This window comes from Canis lupus, chromosome 13 (genome assembly GCF_003254725.2).
Source record: "Canis lupus dingo isolate Sandy chromosome 13, ASM325472v2, whole genome shotgun sequence".
Lineage (NCBI taxonomy): Eukaryota > Metazoa > Chordata > Mammalia > Carnivora > Canidae > Canis > Canis lupus.
Window position 1 is genome coordinate 21,852,636 of NC_064255.1, and position 19,329 is coordinate 21,871,964.

At 35.2% G+C, this 19,329-nt stretch overlaps 1 protein-coding gene and 1 long non-coding RNA gene across 3 annotated transcripts; one reads left to right on the forward strand and one right to left on the reverse strand.

The window, feature by feature from the left end:
- Positions 1 to 1,070: 1,070 nt before the first annotated feature.
- On the reverse strand, positions 1,071 to 7,991 carry ZHX1 (zinc fingers and homeoboxes 1). 2 transcript variants are annotated; one of them, XM_025450227.3, is made up of 2 exons: positions 5,367 to 7,991; positions 1,071 to 1,996 (listed from the first exon to the last, which is right to left on the reverse strand). In XM_025450227.3, the coding sequence occupies exon 1, from the start codon at positions 7,989 to 7,991 to the stop codon at positions 5,370 to 5,372; it is 2,622 nt and encodes an 873-aa protein (XP_025306012.1). In that variant the 3' UTR covers positions 1,071 to 1,996; positions 5,367 to 5,369. The 2 variants fall into 2 exon arrangements, with proteins under 2 accessions (XP_025306012.1, XP_025306010.1); XM_025450225.3 differs by having other exon boundaries at positions 1,071 to 2,686.
- On the forward strand, positions 6,335 to 8,249 carry LOC125752322 (uncharacterized). The gene is made up of 2 exons (XR_007401535.1): positions 6,335 to 6,406; positions 7,883 to 8,249. It is a non-coding gene; the product is annotated as an uncharacterized LOC125752322 (long non-coding RNA).
- Positions 8,250 to 19,329: the final 11,080 nt, after the last annotated feature.

The following is a 19,329-nucleotide window of genomic DNA, read 5'->3' on the forward strand; positions in this document are numbered from 1 at the left end:
GAGACTCTAAATGGATACTTATACACGCCCATGTTTACTGTAGCATTTTTCTGGCCAAAAGGTAAAAACAACTCAAATGTCTATCGTCTATCAACAGAAGAATAAATAAAATGTATATATTGGATTGTTCAATCACTATGTTGTATACTTGAAACTAATGTAACATCGTGTGGCAACTATACTCAAATAAAACAACAAACAAACAAAACACAGCTACCGTCTGGAATATTATTCTGCCATAAAAAGTAACAGAAGTACCTGGGGTGGCTCAATCAGTTAAGCCTCCGACTCTTGATCTTGGTTCAGGTCTTGATCTCAGGGTTCAAGACCAAGATCTCATGAGTTCAAGCCCCATACTGGGCTCCACGCTGGGCATGGAGCCTACTTAAAAAAAAAAAAAAAAGGAACAAAGTACTGATATATATTACAACATGAATGCACCTTGAAAACATTATGATAATCAAGTACAAAAGGAAAAGTATTGTATAATTCCACTTACTTGAAATATCAAAAATAGGCAATTTCAGAGAAATAGAATAGTAGATTAAAGGTTACCAGGGGCTTGGGGGAGGGGGAATGCTCAACGGTTATGGAGTTTCTGTTTGGGATGATGAAAATGTTTTGTTAATAGTGGTAATGGTTGCCCAACATTGTGAACATAATTAATGCCATTGAATCATACACCTAAAAACAGCTATAGTGGCAAATTTTGTTATGTGTATTTTACCACAGTTTTTAAAAAACTCAGTTAATAAAATGGAAAAAAAATCACTGAAACCTACTAATCACTGCTAATTTTTATTCTGTATTCAAGGACATCATTAACCCGGAAAAGAGGGCTTTTGCTCTGTCAAATAAATATATTTAAAATCTAGCAAACATCAGAGCAGAATGAAGTGTCAAGTTTATAAAAGAGACAGAGAGGGAAATTACTACTAGTTATTTATGGTTATACAAAGTTTACATATAGCAGGGGAAACATAATATAAATATATTATTCAAAGGCTTTATTTCTAATACTTGACATTTCAAATATGAAAATTGTCAAACAAAACGCAGACCACATTAGCAATGGTTTAAAAAAGGGAGCAATTTAATTATTATAATACAGAGGGCTTTAAGAAGTTTTTAAATGTGTAAAAGAAAGAACAGTTTAGTGCATTAAATTGTTACAGTCTTTACATTGCTTCTTCTTAAAAAAGTTAACAGTAGTATGAAAAAGCCACCCACAAAGCCAGCTGTCTGAGTGAAGAAATCAGCTAAATTGCAGCATTTTGGAATTACTAATAAAGCTATAGTTAAAAAATAAAAAGTTTATAAAAATGAAAGCAGCATGCATATTCAAGGCTTTTTCATAACATTTCATTAGCTGACAAACATTTAGGTAAAAACAAGAGCTTAATATTATTCATTAAATTAGACAAAAGAAACTGGCCAAGCCCACTACATCCGGTCATTCAGAAAAACATTTTAAAATCCAGAGCTAATTAAACTGAACATTTTTTTTCTATGAAGAAAGCACATTTTGAAAAACGATCCTAAAGTCACAAAAAAAAAAAAAAAAAAAAAAAAGGGTCCTTCTCAACATGAATGAACAGCACCGGTCTTTACAAAGTTTATAAGTTAGTATGAACTTTCAGTCTCCTGACATGGCAAGAGTTAACAGTTAACACTCCCATGATTCATAAATGAAAAGCTAACCTTTAACTCATTATGATCAGTTCAGAATTTTCTCTCTATTCACTGAAATTGCTACATAAAGTAGAATTTCCCTGAAAGAGAATTCTTGAAAATTCTGATATGATACCTGTACAAACATTTCTGATTTCTATATGATTGTTAAGAAAACATTAAGTATATATTTACTAAATGGTTCTTCTTCACATTTTTGGTAAAATAATTATTTCAGAGTTTCACCCTACCAAATTCTTATGCCTTTTTCTTTTCCTTCTTCAGAATTGATTATCTTCAGTTTAATACAAAGCAAATTCAGCTTCTAATGAAAAAAATGAACAGAGTATTACAGAATAATAGTGGTATCCATGAATGTGTTAAATTAAAGATCCATCATTAAGGGCCAATGATATCACAAAATCTTACTGTTTCAACATGTGTCAATAGGCTGCTTTTTTCCACTTACGTTGAAATTGTATAAGCCCATGCACAAATTTTAATCTCAGTGCAGGGCCTGATAAATAAGACATAGAAATACATCAAGTTTTTCCTCTTCCTGTTTCTAACAATTTTTACTCTGTAAAATGTTTGGTCACTCAAAGCTATAAGCTTAATCACATATCAAAGAATATAGGCAATAAGGCCCATCTCACTAGACATACAGTATTAAGCTGGACAAAATATGAGGACAAGCTCTAGTGGTCATTAAACCCCCTCAGAAAGTCTAAGAATCAGAACATCTCCATCATATCAGAATAAAAATGTACTATATTAAAATTCGAATTTTTACAAGTTGTTTAATTAGTGTTCTATTTACATTGCAGAACTTCCGCCAAATGCAGTAGTTTAACTTTGGCACAACATTAAGTTCCATTTCTTTTGGGTATTGGATCCTATTTTTTTGAGAATGTGTATGCCCCAAAACATTTTCAGTGTCATCAAAGATTGGGCCCATTCACAGTAAATCAGACATCTTGCGTTGAAGAATTGATTCTCCTCCAACGTTAGGCAGCTATAAAAGAAAAACATAATAAAAAACTAAAATTTTTTAAAACCCATATTTTAATGTTTACCACTTTAGAAACAAAAATTATACAAATTAGCCATGAAAATACATCCTTTGTATTTGCTTATTAAACACTGAGATCACTTGCTATATACATTTTATATAAAGTAGATTTTGTGTGCAACTCCTATGTATAGGTTCTGCATATGGACATTTTCACCTTTATGTTAAAATTTATAAAAACAATTATTAGTAGGAAGTGTATATTCACTGTCAGTATTTGTAATAAACAGACTGAGATCTAAAGGGTCTTGTATTTTTTTTCTATTTATATACAAGTCTCACTTATGCAAAAGATATATATGTATTTCACTTTTTGCAATAACTATTTTGGAGAAGTTTTGGTTACTTATTTTTGGTAAACTGAACCATATTTAAGTGAAGAAATAAGAGGAAACTTAAGATGAATCCTCTTATAAGATGAAAAGTTATTTTGTTAAGCCAACAGTAACTTGCTAATTAATGCATTTTTAAATTTTAGACTTTTGAATATTTTTAAAGGCATGCCTGAATATGTACCATGAAAGTACATGAATAACATACATAATTTTTTGAAAACTGTGGCTTTGTATGAATTTTTATCATAGTATCCATTAGAGTGTCAATACAGAACATGAGAATTATCCACACAAAGCCAAAAACTGTACAAAAAAGTTCCTGTTATTTTTAGAAGATTGCAGCTCCCTACAGAATCATTGCTGAAGTTACTACAACCACAAGGACAATTCACTGCAGCAACACATTTGTTGATTTAATCTTGGCCGAGTGAGAATTGTGTTTAGCAAAAAAAAAAAAAAAAAGCCTGGTAAAAATATTTTATGCATCTGGGTCAGAAGAAAGCCTGTCCTGAAAATTTCTGACATTAGGAAATGGAGGACTGCACTTCAGAATAAAGCTATACAACATTGTTTAACTTCCTGTTACTTACATTATCAATAACCTGGAGTAAGATTTACTCAAAAATAGATGCTTTAGTTTCATCTATATTTCTGCTTGAAAAAAAAATGTTAATGCAAAGAAAGTCTGGAAAAGGACTGCTAAGCAAAAAGAAAAGTGCCTGGTACATATTAAGCTCTCTATAAATAACTGTTTAACAAAATAAATAAAACCAGTGAGGAAGACATGGGGGAGTCAAGGAAATACTGTGCAGAATAATAGAGCATAAAAGTAGAGGATGGGGTAGGGATGCAAACAGCTAAGGAAGTAAGTAAACATGCTCATACGATAATGAGGATCTATTCCTCATTTCCTTTTTTACTGTTTGAGAACACGGCAGTAATCTCTGATAATAAGATGCTTTTTGACTCCTGACAGACATATACAAACATTTTGTGACAAGTGCATTATTTGCAATAGAATATGGTTTACTCTATACTCAACAGAGTATAGTTTTATCCTAGAACACTCCAAAACAGAGAGTAGAACTATGCTATTAAATTCCAAAAGTATTAAGAATTGAAGTCCTAACTCCATATCAGGTGTCTGATTTGCAGCTACAGTGAAATTTTAATTCAATCTATAAAAGAGTTAAAATTTAAGGAACATGCCAAACATTTCAGATTTAAAGCATGTTTACTTGCGCTTTTATAGCAAGAGATGTATTTTTAACCAAATACAGCATTTCTTCTGGTAGCAGGTTTGTTTTCTATCAAAGAATGAAAAGACACTTTAGGCAACTGAGTTAATTTAATATCAAATATGTTATTTACCTTTTGATCTCTAAGACAGAAATAATTTATATCACAGTTTTCAAAAACAGATGCCCTCCAAGCAAATATGAATTTACATAAAGCCTAAAATAGACCTTTGGCTTTCAACAGAAAAATTACTGAATAATTTTAACACATAAAGCATTTTATTTTATTTTATTTTTTTTTAATTTTTATTTATTTATGATAGTCTCACAGAGAGAGAGAGAGAGGCAGAGACACAGGCAGAGGGAGAAGCAGGCTCCATGCACCGGGAGCCCGACGTGGGATTCGATCCCAGGTCTCCAGGATCGCGCCCTGGGCCAAAGGCAGGCGCCAAACCGCTGCGCCACCCAAGGATCCCACATAAAGCATTTTAAACTCTAGTTAAAAACCTAATAGTTTGGGGGCAATACAATAAATTAAAAAAGATACCCATTTTCACCTAGTTTCCTAAAACTGAGCAATCCTCGCCCCTGTGGTAAGTTTGTCCTTCGGTACACTTTTCCCCTTCTTTTTAATTTTCATTTTTGAATTCTTCCCTTAAATAGGCAAAAAATGAAGCTTTAGTGAAGGAGGGTTGCAAACAATACATTTTAGTTATCTTCAGTATTTTGTGAATCCCTCCACTCCACCACCAGTCTAGTCTCCCTTCTCTGAGAATGGGTACCTTTCCCTTAAAACAAAGTGAAAAAAAAAAACATTTTATGTAAAAATGATAGCAGCATTAAATTCTACATAATCAATGTAACAATCATAATAATCAGACTACACATAATAATCACGTGTCTCTTGGCCACAGTCTTGGTCCTTAGTCCTCTTATTAGCTAAAAGGAAAACCATCTCAGAAAAAACTGTCAAGAGTGAAGGCGTCAGATATAAGGTGACTATTCTAAATGTATATGGTTGATGAATATACACTCAGATTAGAAACTTACATTTCAGTCATCTGATTTAGAAAGCTTCCGTTTCACATGTCGTGGGGGTTCCCAAGTGTCACTATCATCTGTTTCTTCTTCGTCCTCTTCCTGATCATCGATCACTTCATCTTCCTCCTCATTTTCCTCAAATAATTCCATACCTAACTCGGATCTCCTCTGTCTTTCTGCAAACCACTCTCTGACCTGCTCATAGCCCATATGTGATTTGTTCACGAGCTCGTCAAGGTCTTGCTCATTAAGAAATTTGTGCTTCAGGTAATAATCCTTAAGTATTGCAGTTCCAGTTTTAAATTTTATGAGTGATGGCCCCCTGTCCCAGTTGTTCATTCTCTTGCTTCCTCTCGGCCGCCCACGTGGTCTTCCTCTTCCCCTTCCTTTGGGTCTCCCCCTCCCCCTTTTCCTAAGGGAGGACAGCCCATTCATACTACTCGAATTGGCGCTTTGATAGTAGTAGTACCATTTTAAGTTTCCATTTTTCCAAGCATAACGGGTGTCCCCAAACCAACTGACAATGTCTGTTCTAGCAAGCCCGCTTTCTTCAGCCAACTTGTCATATTCTTCTGGTGATGGCCACTGGGTTCGGACAAATGCACTCTTAAGCATGTGCAACTGCTCAGGTGTTTTTTTACAGATCTTGCCCGTATTTCCTGGCTTAGGTGCACCAGATTCATCTCTGGGAGAAGTTTCTCCAGGTTCTTCTTTGGAACTACCTGCATTATTTTCATCTACTTCCATTTTCTCCTCCTTTAAAGCTTTTGATTTCTTCTTCTCTGTAAACCAAGCATCAATTTCCCTTCTGGTAAGTTTGGTTTGAGCTCTTAACCTATTTAACTCTTCATCTGTGAGTACAGAGCTGTTGAGAAAACTTGCCTGAAGGGCACGGAGCTGTTCTGCGGTCTTCTCTTTAAATTTCTGGGGAGTGAAGTCGGGAAAAGGATTCCAGGATTGTTTAGGCTGTGAAGTAACAACAGTTGGGGATTCCGTGGTTTCATCACTGGAGTCTATAATAATAGTCGTGGAGGAATCATTGTTGAGATGTAAGCACTGATTACTCTTCGAATTTCTCTGGTTGTACCTTGTGTCACTAAACCATTTTTTAATCTCTCCTTTAGTCAGGCCTGTGATTTTCATAAGTCTGATAATTTCTGAATCATGGGGAAACTGATTTTTAAGGTAGCTGACTTTTAATTCAGCCAGTTGTTCTTTAGTCTTTTTGGCTCGAATGCCAAATGAATCAGGGTTTGCCCCTGTGGTTTCATGTTTAACAAGCTGAGAAGGTGGGATTGCTGCTGTTGCTGGCTTTGTCTCTGCAATAGGCTGGGCAGCAGGTGCCTGACTTTTTTGTACGTTTGTTTGATTTGGAACCCCTGCCACTGTCAAGGCTATAGGTGCTGTTACTGGCAAGGGGTTTGCTCCAGCTACTTGTGTAAGGACCAGTCCTGGCTGACCAACTATTTGGCATGTCTGTAAAATGGATGGTAAACCATTACTCCCTGTGGAAATGTGTGTAGGAATAACGGTTATGGTCTGAGGTACAGTGTGTACTGTTCCATTGAATTGTTTTCTTCTGGCCTCCTCTACTTCCTCGGGAGTCCAGCTAACACCATGTTTTAAGCGTTGGGCTGAAAACCATATCTTGATCTGTTCCTCTGTGTATTTTGCTTGAGCAGAAAGAACAGTAATTTCTGACATTGTGGGATAAGGGAACTTGTTGTAGGTGTTAAGCAACAGGGGGTTGTTATCCAATGCAGCATTGTAGGTAGGAATGCTATTAACGGGGATTAAGACTTTGGGAATCAAATTGGAATTCTGCTGAGCTGATACAGCAGTTATCACCTGTGCTAACCCAGGAAGAACTGCTGCTGGGGTCATGACTGTGCTGGCAGTATTTGGATGTATTCTGTTGACAATCGAAGTACTTGTATTAGATTCAGAGGCTGAGGAACTTGGATTTTCCACAGTTTCTTCACGGTCTGGTTTGATTTCATTCTCTTTGTCTTCAGGAATGTCCTCAACTGAGTTGTGATGAACTGTGATCCGTTTGTTCTCCACTTTATTTTTCATCATTTTCATGATTGGGGTTTTACTGATAGATATTCCTGAAGAAGAAACTTCTGTAGGTTCAGCTTGCTCTGAATTCTCCTCTTTGACAAAACTACCATCAAAAGTCAGATCATTTATTGTCTGTTCAAAGATTGTCTGGTTATTTCGTTTCACCATAGTCAACTTAAAATTCTCTTCTCCTGGGTGATATTTCAGATTATGCTCGGAAAGTGCATCATACCTTTTGGTAAGAAAATTGCATTCAACACAAACATAGGATGAATTTAGCACTACATTGGGATGTTCTGAATCCACATGAAAAGTAAACATATTTAGATCTGGGGTTTGAAAAGTACAATATTTACATTCATAGCCACCTTCAACTTTTTTATTTTGTTGATTGTCAGAATCCACAGATTCATGAACTTCTTCATCACTTGAGATACTCTCTGCTCTGGTGTTTTCTACAGGTGTAAGTACAGGAGGACCTTCATCCAAATCTGATATCAACTCCAGGTCTGGATCCTGTTCACTGGCAAGGACCATGCAAGGTGTTGTGGATTTTCGCCTGCTTGCCATTCTGATGTTATGAGGAAAATCTCAGTGGTGATTAAAAAGCATCGAGGCTTAAAATTGTTCAGTATTCTTCATTTGAAAACAATGCCTTTTGGTTCTTCAAGTCCATTTTTGTGTTCAGCAAGTTTCATTAGCAGCTTTCTCATGGTGCAATCAAGTAAAGAGCTTATTGTTGGCAGATAAAATACTGTTGAACTGCTGAAATTTTTGAAGCACAACTCCAATCACCTATATTAAAATAAATTTAAAAATGTTTTTAAATGTGTGATTATGATCTTTTAAACAAGCTGCAGTTATATTTCACTTATATGAAGTTGTTGGATAGTTAAGTTATAAAGATCTAGAATAAGATCAGAACCAGGAAAAAAAGTCATCTAATGATCAAAATATATGTCTCCAAGTCAAATCACTGAAAGTCACATACTGTATCATGGTCAGCCCCCAGCTGTTTACTTGGATTTTTCAGCCAGCTCTATATTTAAAAGGAGAAGAGTTTGCTTTGGCAAGCACACTATTATCAATGTGAAATGATAATCTGTTAATAAGGGAGGAAATTTAAAACTCTAAAAGGTAGTCACAGGTACTCAGAGCCATTAAGTATATAAGAAATTCAATCCATCACTTATGCCCTCTTCTTCCTACTAGGCTGTTTTACGATTCTAGTAGTAGAGCCAAGTATGACAGAAGCAGCAAAGATGGGTAAGAGTGATCAAAGTTTTAGTTTTAGAGACATTATTCTTAATCATTCTCCATAATGCTACTAGAATTTATAAAACATATATGATCATATCAGTCTTCTGACTTAAAGTTTCCCCAGTGTTGAAAGAATGAAACCCAAACTCCTTAAGCCACATGTAGTTCTCTTTACACCTGGTTTCAACCTCAACTTCCTGTAGTCTCCCTCCTGACTCCTATTTCTTATGCTTTGAACACAGTAGACACAACTGTTGTCCAGGGACACACAATGGGGTCATTCCCTATGCCAGAAGCCTTGTTTGTGCATGAGCTGTGATGATCTTTGTCTGCTCTATAGATCACCTTCTCCCTTTAACTTGGCCTGACCTCCTCCTCAATTTATCTTCTGGTCTAGCACTTACCATATTGTGGCAGAGGAGTGTTACATTTCTATCCCACAACCTATCCATACTCCTGGTCTCCTTACTACAGTGCATCTCATTCTTCCAAGGACCTTTATATCTTCAGTGTAATGCTCTCCCAGCTGAACTATCTTCAGCTGAACTATCTTGGCTGCCTTCTCATTTATTTCTGTAGCCCCTCTGCATACAAAAAGCCTAGAAGTAGGGACTCATTAAATGTTTATTAACTTGAACTATAATGAACAGGAAAACAGTCCTATGAAACTCAACATACCCTGCCAAATTATGGAAAGAGCCCAAATGTCCATCGACTGATGAATGGACAGGTGGCTCAGCGGCTGAGTGTCTGCCTTGGGCTCAGGGTATGATCCAGGGGTCCTGGGATTGAGTCCTGCATCAGGCTCCCTGTGGGGAGCCTGCTTCTCCCTCTGCCTATGTCTCTGCCTCTCTCTCTGTGTCTCTACTCAATCAATAAATAAAATCTTTAAAAAAAAAGATGTATACATATATACAATGGAATATTACTCAGTCATCAAAGAGAATGAAATCTTGCCATTGGCAACAATGTGGACAGAGCCAGAGAGTATTATGCTAAGCAAAATAAGTCCCAGAGAAAGACAAATATCATATGATTTCACTTATATGTGGAATTTAAAAAACAAAACAGATGAACATAAGGGAAGGGGAAAAAAGAGGGGTAACAAACCATAAGAAACTCTTAACAACAGAGAACAAACTAAGGGCTGATGGAGAGAGGTGTGTGTAGGATGGGCTGAATGGGTGATGGGGATTAAGGAGGGCACTTGTGACAAGCACTGTTTTTTTGTTTTTATTTTTAAAAAATATTTCATTTATTTATTCATGAGCGACACAGAGAGAGAGAGAGGCAGAGAAACAGGCCGAGGGAGAAGCAGGCTCCATGCAGGGAGCCTGACACGGAACTCGATCCCAGGTCTCCAGGATCACGCCCTGGGCTGAAGGTGGCGCTAAACCGCTGAGCCACCAGGGCTGCCCCTGTTTTTTGTTTTTAAAGACTTATTTATTCATTCATAAAATACACAGAGGGAGAGGCAGAAACACAGGCACAGGGAGAAGCAGCTCCCTTGCAGGGAGCCGATGCAGCACTCCATCCTGTATCCTGGGATCATACCCTGAGCTGAAGGTAGACGCCCAACCCCTTAGTTACCCAGGCGTCCCAAGCACTGGGTTTTGTATTTAAGTGATGAATCACTAAATTCTACACCTGAAACTAATATTAGCATATATGTTCACTATTTAAATAAGAAATTGAAATAAAAAATAAAAGAAACTCAACATGCCCTGAGAACATCACCACAGAGAACAGTAGCAGAAATTCACAAGAATGATTGTGACTTATCAAGAAAAAGTGAATTATGTTTATACAAATACATTTCAGTAATTTTGTATCCAAATATTTAAAATTTTTATGCTACAACAATGCAAGGTAATGTGCTTTGAAGTCTAAACCAAAGAAAAATGAATAAAATGAGTTAAGTGGTCTCCCTTACTCTCTACTCCAAATTAGAACTATTTGCATTTATTAGTCTTATCCTTATTCTCACTGAACTGAGGAGATAAAGTTTACTTCAAAGATTATAAAGCAAAACCCAGGGTGTATGAGGAGATATATTGACTCAGGAAAAGCAGAAACATCTTTAGGAAACAGAACTGTCCAAAGAGAGAATGCCTTGCCTCTGATTTGAAGGTAGGAAGATCCTCTTCACTGGGATTATTCAAATATATACTACATATCCATTTGATGTATCCAAGCAACAGAAGGAAAGTTGGCCTAAATGTCTTTCATTCCCCAATTTTCCATTATAAAATAAAAAGCATCCACTTAGTAATAATAGTATTCGATTCTCAAAGGTGTCATTCCCCACCCCCACCCAGGAAAAAGCCTCTGATTTCTAAGGTAATATAAAGAAATCACTGATATTTAAAACTATTTCTTAACTGAATATTTTATGCTAAGCTAATGCCATCTCTCCTAGTCATTTCAGTAGGATTTGAACTATTTTGTTCAAGTGCTAGTATAGCTGTTTGATCATTTTTTGGTTATTAGGAACAGGGAATTCCTCAAATAGCCTGAAGTAAGTGGAAGAGTAACAAATGAGCAGTACTCACATTTTTGGCAGTGAGGGAGAATTGTTGAAAGGCAGGGAGTAAGTTATTTTGTAACTGTTATTCTCCTAGAATCTTAGATTATATGGAATTGGGAGTATACTAATAGTTAAAAATCAAAGATAGGTTTTTTTGAAACTACCTTTCCTTAGTGATGGTTTTCAAACTTTTTGTTGTAAGCAGGGGAGCCCTTTCTTCAAACAAGATTCTATGAGAAGCCTTGGGGCAAAATAGATAAAAGAACAGCTATCTGGTTGAAGAAGGAGAGGCTAAACTACTTCCTGACTCCATCCCATGGATCCCACAAACCCTACTTCCATCTCCAACGGGTTCTGAGATGTGTTTGAAAGCCTGTGCTTTAAAAAACTTAAATACTTTCAAGACAATGTATCAGTGTCACTAAAAATCCTTTGCAGCTTAACTGCTGAGCCATGAAATTTGAAAACTAATCTAAAGAAAATTTAATGTGTCCTTCAGCTTGTTTCACTGTGGAAGGCAGGGCTTGGGCACTCAGGGTAGAACAGAGTTGCCAGTACTACTAAGAGATACAAAAGAGAAACTTGAGGACCTCAGGTCCCTTTATTGATCTGGCTCTCTAGGTCTTAGGTTAAGCTGCTTACTTTTCACTTTATCTAGCTTAAAAATAGGAATTTGCTAAATTCACACACACACACACACACACACAGAGAGAGAGAGAGAGAGAGAGAGAGAGAGAGAGAGGCAGAGACACAGGCAGAGGGAGAAACAGGCTCCATGCAGGAAGCCTGACATGGGACTCGATCCTGGGTCTCCAGGATCAGGCCCTGGGCTGAAGACAGCACTAAACCACTGAGTCCCCGGGGCTGCCCCAATATAAACAAATTTTAAAGTCTTAAATATGGGATCCCTGGGTGGCGCAGCGGTTTGGCGCCTGCCTTTGGCCCAGGGCGCGATCCTGGAGACCCGGGATCAAATCCCACGTCGGGCTCCCGGGGCATGGAGCCTGCTTCTCCCTCTGCCTTTGTCTCTGCCTCTCTCTCTCTCTCTCTCTCTGTGACTATCATAAATAAATAAAAAAATTAAAAAAAAAAAGTCTTAAATATGTTTTGCTAAAGCCATAAAAAATTACAAAATATTCATAGATTATTTTACAATCTAATGATGTATATGCACCATTGTGTGTTTTCTGTTGAAAGCACTGGTTTTGGCAATATAAACTTAAGCTACTTAAAAGAGAAGCTTTAAAAAAAATCTTCAGTAATGCAAAAGACTCAAATCTGATTATCTCAGGTATTAAAGATGGCCTCCAGCTCAGGTGACTTTTATACCCAAATACACAGATCCAAGAAATACTCCCCACTTTATTCCTGATACTGTTTACATTTTCCCAACAAAACCTGAGTCACTATATTGTTTAGTATTATTTCTAAGGGAGACTGAGAATTCCCAAGAAACCTCAAGATTTGGTCTAATGGCTCAAGTCTACTATAATGTATATAGCTCAAAAATAGACCAAAGCACAAACAAAGAGATCCTCGGGGTCCTGATTACATAAAGTCATAATTTGGGGGGAAGCAGGGAACTCAGTACAAATACTCCATTTTCATGACAGAAGAAACTCAGGCCCAGAGGAACACATTCACAGAGGAGCTGTGATATAGGATAAAACCACAGGTTCTAGAGTCTGCTCTGTTACTCAGTGGTTCAGTGCCTGGAAAAGTTACTCAGAATCAACCTCAGTTTTCTCATCTATAAAACCAAGATTCTTCAATTCAACAAATTCATTCAACTATTTGTTGGATGTCAACCATGAGCCAAGCACTGTGTTAGGCACTATAGTAAGGCAATGACCATGATAGATTGCCTCAGGTCTGTCACTACTAGCAGTTGAGCAAGAAAAACAGGTAGTAAACAATCACTTAAAATAGCTGTGATCAATGCAATGAGAGAGGAAACATCAGGAACTCTATGAGCACACTATAGGAGGTTCTAGAAAGGAAACAGAAAGGCTGCCCTGGAAAAAATAAGAATGGTGCTATCCACCTCAGAGGCCTATCAAATAAAATGCTTCACACACGGTAAAACATAGTCGGTGCCCAATTAATGCTATTTTCTAGTCTCTAAAAATTCTTTTGGGAGATGAAGAAATACCACTTATTTAGTATTGTCCTCTCTCTCTTTCTATCTCTTACAATTTAATCAGCTGACACAAACTGAATGAAAAAGGAGAAAGGATAAAAAGAATAAGAATTTCTTTGGTGTGGTTCCAATTTATCTCCTTTTATCATTAAAGTACAACGAGGCTGAGACACGAAAATTGCCATACAGAAATCACTATTAGCTGACAGGTGAAGGTAAACAAAAAACAGCTCAAAATCAATTAGGGGAACCTTGCACTATTTACCTGTAAAAAGGGGGTAGAGTTCAGTTGCACAACTGAGTAGATAGCTAGGTGGCTTTGCAATTAAAACACAAAGTGAAGACTGCCAAAAAGATAAAAAAATTATACTCTCAATGCATATAGCACTGTAAATATAGTTGAAAGCTATTTTCAGGTAACTTTTCAGTAGAAAAATGGTAACAACGTAACAAAAAACCCCCAACCTGATCAACTATTATATGATTATTTTAAAATGTAATCAAGAGTAATTAAGGAATATAAAAAAAATCGCCTCTCAGCCTTTGACTAAGATCAAGTGTAGGAATATGAAAAAATATTTATCCACTTTTACTGCTAAACTTTTTAAAGAATCAAACAAAAAATCATAACAAAATTTGCATATTAATTATAAAATAACTGGGAAAATATGTATGCATATGGGCAAAAACTAGATGAGAATATAAAGAAATGAAATTTTCATATGAGACTATGGGTGAAATTTTTATGTGTGCTATTTACAAATTTTCTTCATTATAACATTGCTTTATTATAAAATACAACAAACAATTTCAAGGCCTTAAAATTGCAAATAGACTAGAATATTCTGATGGTCATTTATCTGGAGCTGGAAACAAAGTTTACTTTCTATTTTTAGGGCAAAAACATGTGCTACATAAAGGTTTTTTTCAGGGGAAGCAGAAATCTCTGAGTATGTACAGCATTCGAGTGTATTCCACACATTTTTGGGACCTGCTCCACAGTCTGAGAAGTCAAACTAGTTCTAAGAACCCTCAGGAGCACTCAGAATGTGCAGCATATGCATCTAGGTCAAGTCAATTTCCATGGTTCCATCTGCATCCTAGCTCTTCTTCTGAGGGTAAGATACTTCTTAAACAATTCATGATTCTAAACTCATCAAAATAATTTCAACAAAGTTTCTCTACAGAAGAGCATTTAATGAAAGCAAAATTCATTTTATCAGGGACAGTTCCAACAGCAGTTCTTACATAGTCAGAAAGAATGTCTACCTAGCTCTCCACTATATATTCCAAGAGCCCAGCACATTGCCTATTAAGGCCTCAATAATATTTGTTGGAAAAAAAACCTTTTATAATATATCAGTATCATATATTATAACATTTTACTTCATTAAACACTCTTTTACAGAGAAGTTATAAAGAACAACTGTGCTTACTATATAGTAAATTACTTCCAATGGTGAAATCCTTACTAATAAAATTACCTTAGTCATTAGAATATTAAACCATCTTCCTATATAAAACATTCTATTTATTAAAATATAGCAATGAATATTCAACAAATATTTACTATCATCTATAATTCTGTTGTAACAAATCAGTTTTATGTATGAGTAGTACATGTCTAAATTTGTGGACCGCATAAGAATGAAACAAGGGAAATAAATTCATTCACAGAATTAGTCCTGCAGTCAAATTCAGGAGAAAAATGTTCCTGTAAAAATAGCAAATATAAATCTGAACTTAGAATCATTATTTTTCTGTTCCTGGAGAAAACTATACTTTAATGGTGTTGTACATTTTTAAATTAAATTTTAGATTAAAAAATAAGTTCTCAATTAATACATTATAAATAGTAGATTGTTTCAAATTCTATGCTTAGTGCTACAAATAGTCTAAAATTTTTTACGGTTACACAGACTTGTGATTATACTGAATTTCCATGCCTCTATTTTTTTGTCTGTCTTATACTTCAAATTAAATGACTAACAGACAATAATTTACTTGCCTCGTTAGCCACAAAAGCATATTATATTGGTAAGATTTTATGTGAATAAAAACAACTTTCATACCAATTCTTAATCAAATATGAACACTTATAAAATAATTATAATTTTTAAGGATTATGTTAGTTTTGATCTGGTACTAGCTAAAAATTGTTCTCAAGGTAGCTAAAATATAAACTGATAAATCCTTTGGGATATTTATTCAGACCTATACTGAGAATTCTTAGAATTCTGTATTTTATTTAGTTTCATTTCTTATTCTCTAAAGTCAGAGTTCTGTTTAGCCAACTGAAAATACTTATTTTTGCATGTTTATATTCAAACTAAAAGTTACAAATCCACCAAAATCACAGAATGCCCGGAATAATAATAGGAATAAAGAATAATGGGGTCAAATTAAAACACAGAATATCCACCATGTTAAAGAAAAAGATGTCCAAGAAGATACCTTCTTTACTTAAAGAAAGCAAACCCGTTTTGGCCTGTATACACTTTAGGCACTTTTTAAAGCCAAAATGTAAAAATATTTAGAAACAATGGCTAATTTCCTAAAAAAAATTAAATAAGAAATTTGATAACTCAAATTTGTACCCACAGCATATGTTTTTAAGAATTATTACCTAAGAGATAAATCTCAAGAAAATTGCCAAAATGGTCTCAAGATTATCAAAATTCAAGTATGAAGGTGAATACAGACAGAAGTAAATGTGCTAAAAATAGAAGCACTGAAGAAACTTTGGCCAAAAATCAACTAATTTCAGGTCCCTTTGCTAATACTAAACTAAGGCTTAATGGTTTAGAAATTCTATCCTCTTTGCTAATACTAAACTAAGGCTTAATGGTTTAGAAATTCTATCCTCTCTACCTATATTTTTCTACCTGAAAAAGCCAACCTTAATACTGTTAAAGATTAAAAGAAGAATCTAAGCTGGACAGATTTCTCCTGGCAAGCATTGACCCCAGATTTGAGGAGTGAAATGTCTTTTTGTAAGGTTTCTACAACACTAACTACTATCCTGGTTTTCTATCTTCTGCTGGCATGTAGGTAGGTAAGTAACATATTGAGAGTGATACATAAATAAGTACTATAATGAAATCCACTATTTTTGTTATTAAAGTTTATAGTATTACCCCAAAGTAATTTTTTTTGCTGTAGGTAGGTAAGTAACATATTGAGAGTGATACATAAATAAGTACTATAATGAAATCCACTATTTTTGTTATTAAAGTTTATAGTATTGCCCCAAAGTAATTTTTTTTGCTGGAAAAAGTTTTGCCTAACTTTTTCCAAGAAGGTACATTAAATCTTTCACAGACAGTCTAACACAAGAAGGCAAACAAAAAACTGCAAGTGCTGCAAGTGACTGCAAGTGCAAGTGACTGCAAGTGACTGCAAGTGATATTATCATTGAGTGGCTGAAAAACCATTCATCTGTCTATTATCGTCCCCATTTATAAAATAAAATAACTTACATATTTTATTCAGAATATAATCATTCAATTATAAAAAATACTTTGAAACATAATAGTAATTAGTGTTGGTAATGTCAACTTGTAAGGACTCTTAACAATTTTTTAAAAATGAAAGTTGAACCATCACATTAATAGCTAGAGAATCTGGGGTGCCTGGGTAGCTCAGGCAGTTAAGCGTTCAACTTTTGGTTTCAGCTCAGGTCACGATCTCAGGGTGATGGGATCAAGCCCCAGTTTGGGCTCCATACTCAGCTGGGAGTCTGCTTGAAGATTATCTCCCTCTGTGTGTACCCATGCGCCTACACTCTCTCTCTCTCTAAAATACATAAATAGGGATTCCTGGGTGGCTCAGTGGTTTAGCGCCTGCCTTTGGCCCAGGGTGGGATCCTGCAGTCCCGGAATAGAGTCCCACGTCGGGCTCCCTGCATGGAGCCTGCTTCTCCCTCTGCCTGTGTCTCTGCTTTCTCTCTGTGTGTATCTCATGAATAAATAAATAAAATTTAAAAAATAAAAATAAAAAAATAAAATACATAAATAAATCTTTAAAAAATCCTTCTTGGTACTTTCTAGAATTATCTAAAATAACAATAGGACTAAAGTGTAAATATTTCAACACTATAGTATGTGATCTAATGCTTCTTATGAAAGCCAATTTATGTCAGTTAAATAAAATATAAAAGTAATTAGGTACAAATATATTCAGATATTTAAATACTGCCATGCTTAACCTAAAACTAAGTACTTAATCACCAATATCTTAACTTTTAGAATTATAATTATTATTAGTAGACTATATACTGGAAATATATTTTCAGGAGTTGTTCTCTGAAGTCTTGAAGAATTTTTCTGGATATAGGCAAAAAAACAGTAAAATTTCTAGATCAATTTTCCCACACTAAAGTTATCTGCCCTCATGATCTTCATTTGTCTTGTTTACCACTGTTACCACAGCACTGAATATAGTGCCTGACAGTGTATTTCAACAAATATTTTTTTTTTTTGATTTTATTTATTTATTCATGATAGTCACACAGAGAGAGACAGAGAGGCAGAGACACAGGCAGAGGAAGAAGCAGGCTTCATGCACCGGGAGCCCGACGTGGGATTTGATCCCCGGTCTCCAGGATCGTGCCCCGGGCCAAAGGCAGGCGCCAAACCGCTGCGCCACCCAGGGATCCCTTCAACAAATATTAATTGAAAAATTAATGATTAATATACCACATAGATTTATCATGAACTGTGATGCTGTTTCCTTTGAAATTAAAGCAGCCAGTACTCCTATATTTTTAAAGTTTGAAAGCGCATTTCTTAACAGTATCAAGACTAAGTCTGCTGCTTTTTTAAGGAAAGCTTTTAAGAGGTTAGCCAAATATAGTATCATGGGATCTAAAGTGAACATATTCAGAATTTGAGTTTTATCATATTCAAACAATGAAATACATACTTGCCATAGCTTCTTCAGCATTCTGTTCTTTGACACGGAGGGTGTCCCTTCAAATTCGGTGTTTAGCTCAGGCCATCATTACCAACAGGTCTGAAGTACCTATCTGCCATTTCCTAAAAAAAAAAATAATAATATCACTTTATTATCCTAGATATAATACGGCCTTAGGACTTTAAAGTTTATGCCTTGATTTTTAAAAAATAAACGTAATTTTGGAAAAAAATTTAATTTCCTCATAGAAATTGTAAAGGAAGCATTTAACTGTCAAACCCAATATTACTAAGAAACACAAAATGTAAAACATTCTCAAAAACTGGATTTATATTATATAAAACAACCAGATACTATTTTCACTATTACGTTATTTTCAATAAAAATTTCCAAAATGTGGATGGATATATGCAGGCTGTAATATAAAAGGAGAGATGAAGAAACTGGGAACTGTAAAATATTAGACCCATAACAAAAGTTATGAAAGATAATTTAGTTAAACTAAGAGGTGGGAGAAAGTGTATGTTTGTATGTTTACACATAAACCCACTGATATCTGTATCCTATTTACAATGCATTAATTGCAATGCAGTGGTTATTAATCCTGGCAACAAGACAATATAACTTAACTAGCGGTACTCTACCCCAAAGCATGTATTATCTAGTAGAATGACCTGTGTTTATTTCATTTTTACAAGAAACTACTACCAGATGGCTTTTCAATCCGTGTGTTGTAAGCATTAGACCATACAATCAAACTGAAGATCATTTACCAAAAATTGAGATATGTGTCCAAAATTCTTGGGACGTATTATTCAGAGTATTTAACCCAATCAGGAAAACGTAACAAAAACTGTAACTGCTTCTCTTAATAAATAATAGTAAATGGCACTTTTGAAGAGTCAAAGCATTTTTAGCTGTTGTTCTTTAAGCACTGAAACTCCATAAACCAAGCGAATAAATATTAAGGAAGATGATTTCTTCCAAATACCTTATCCTTTGATTCTTTTATTATATACATGTTCATGAAGAGGCTCTTAAGAAATAAATACACCAACCCTTTAGTA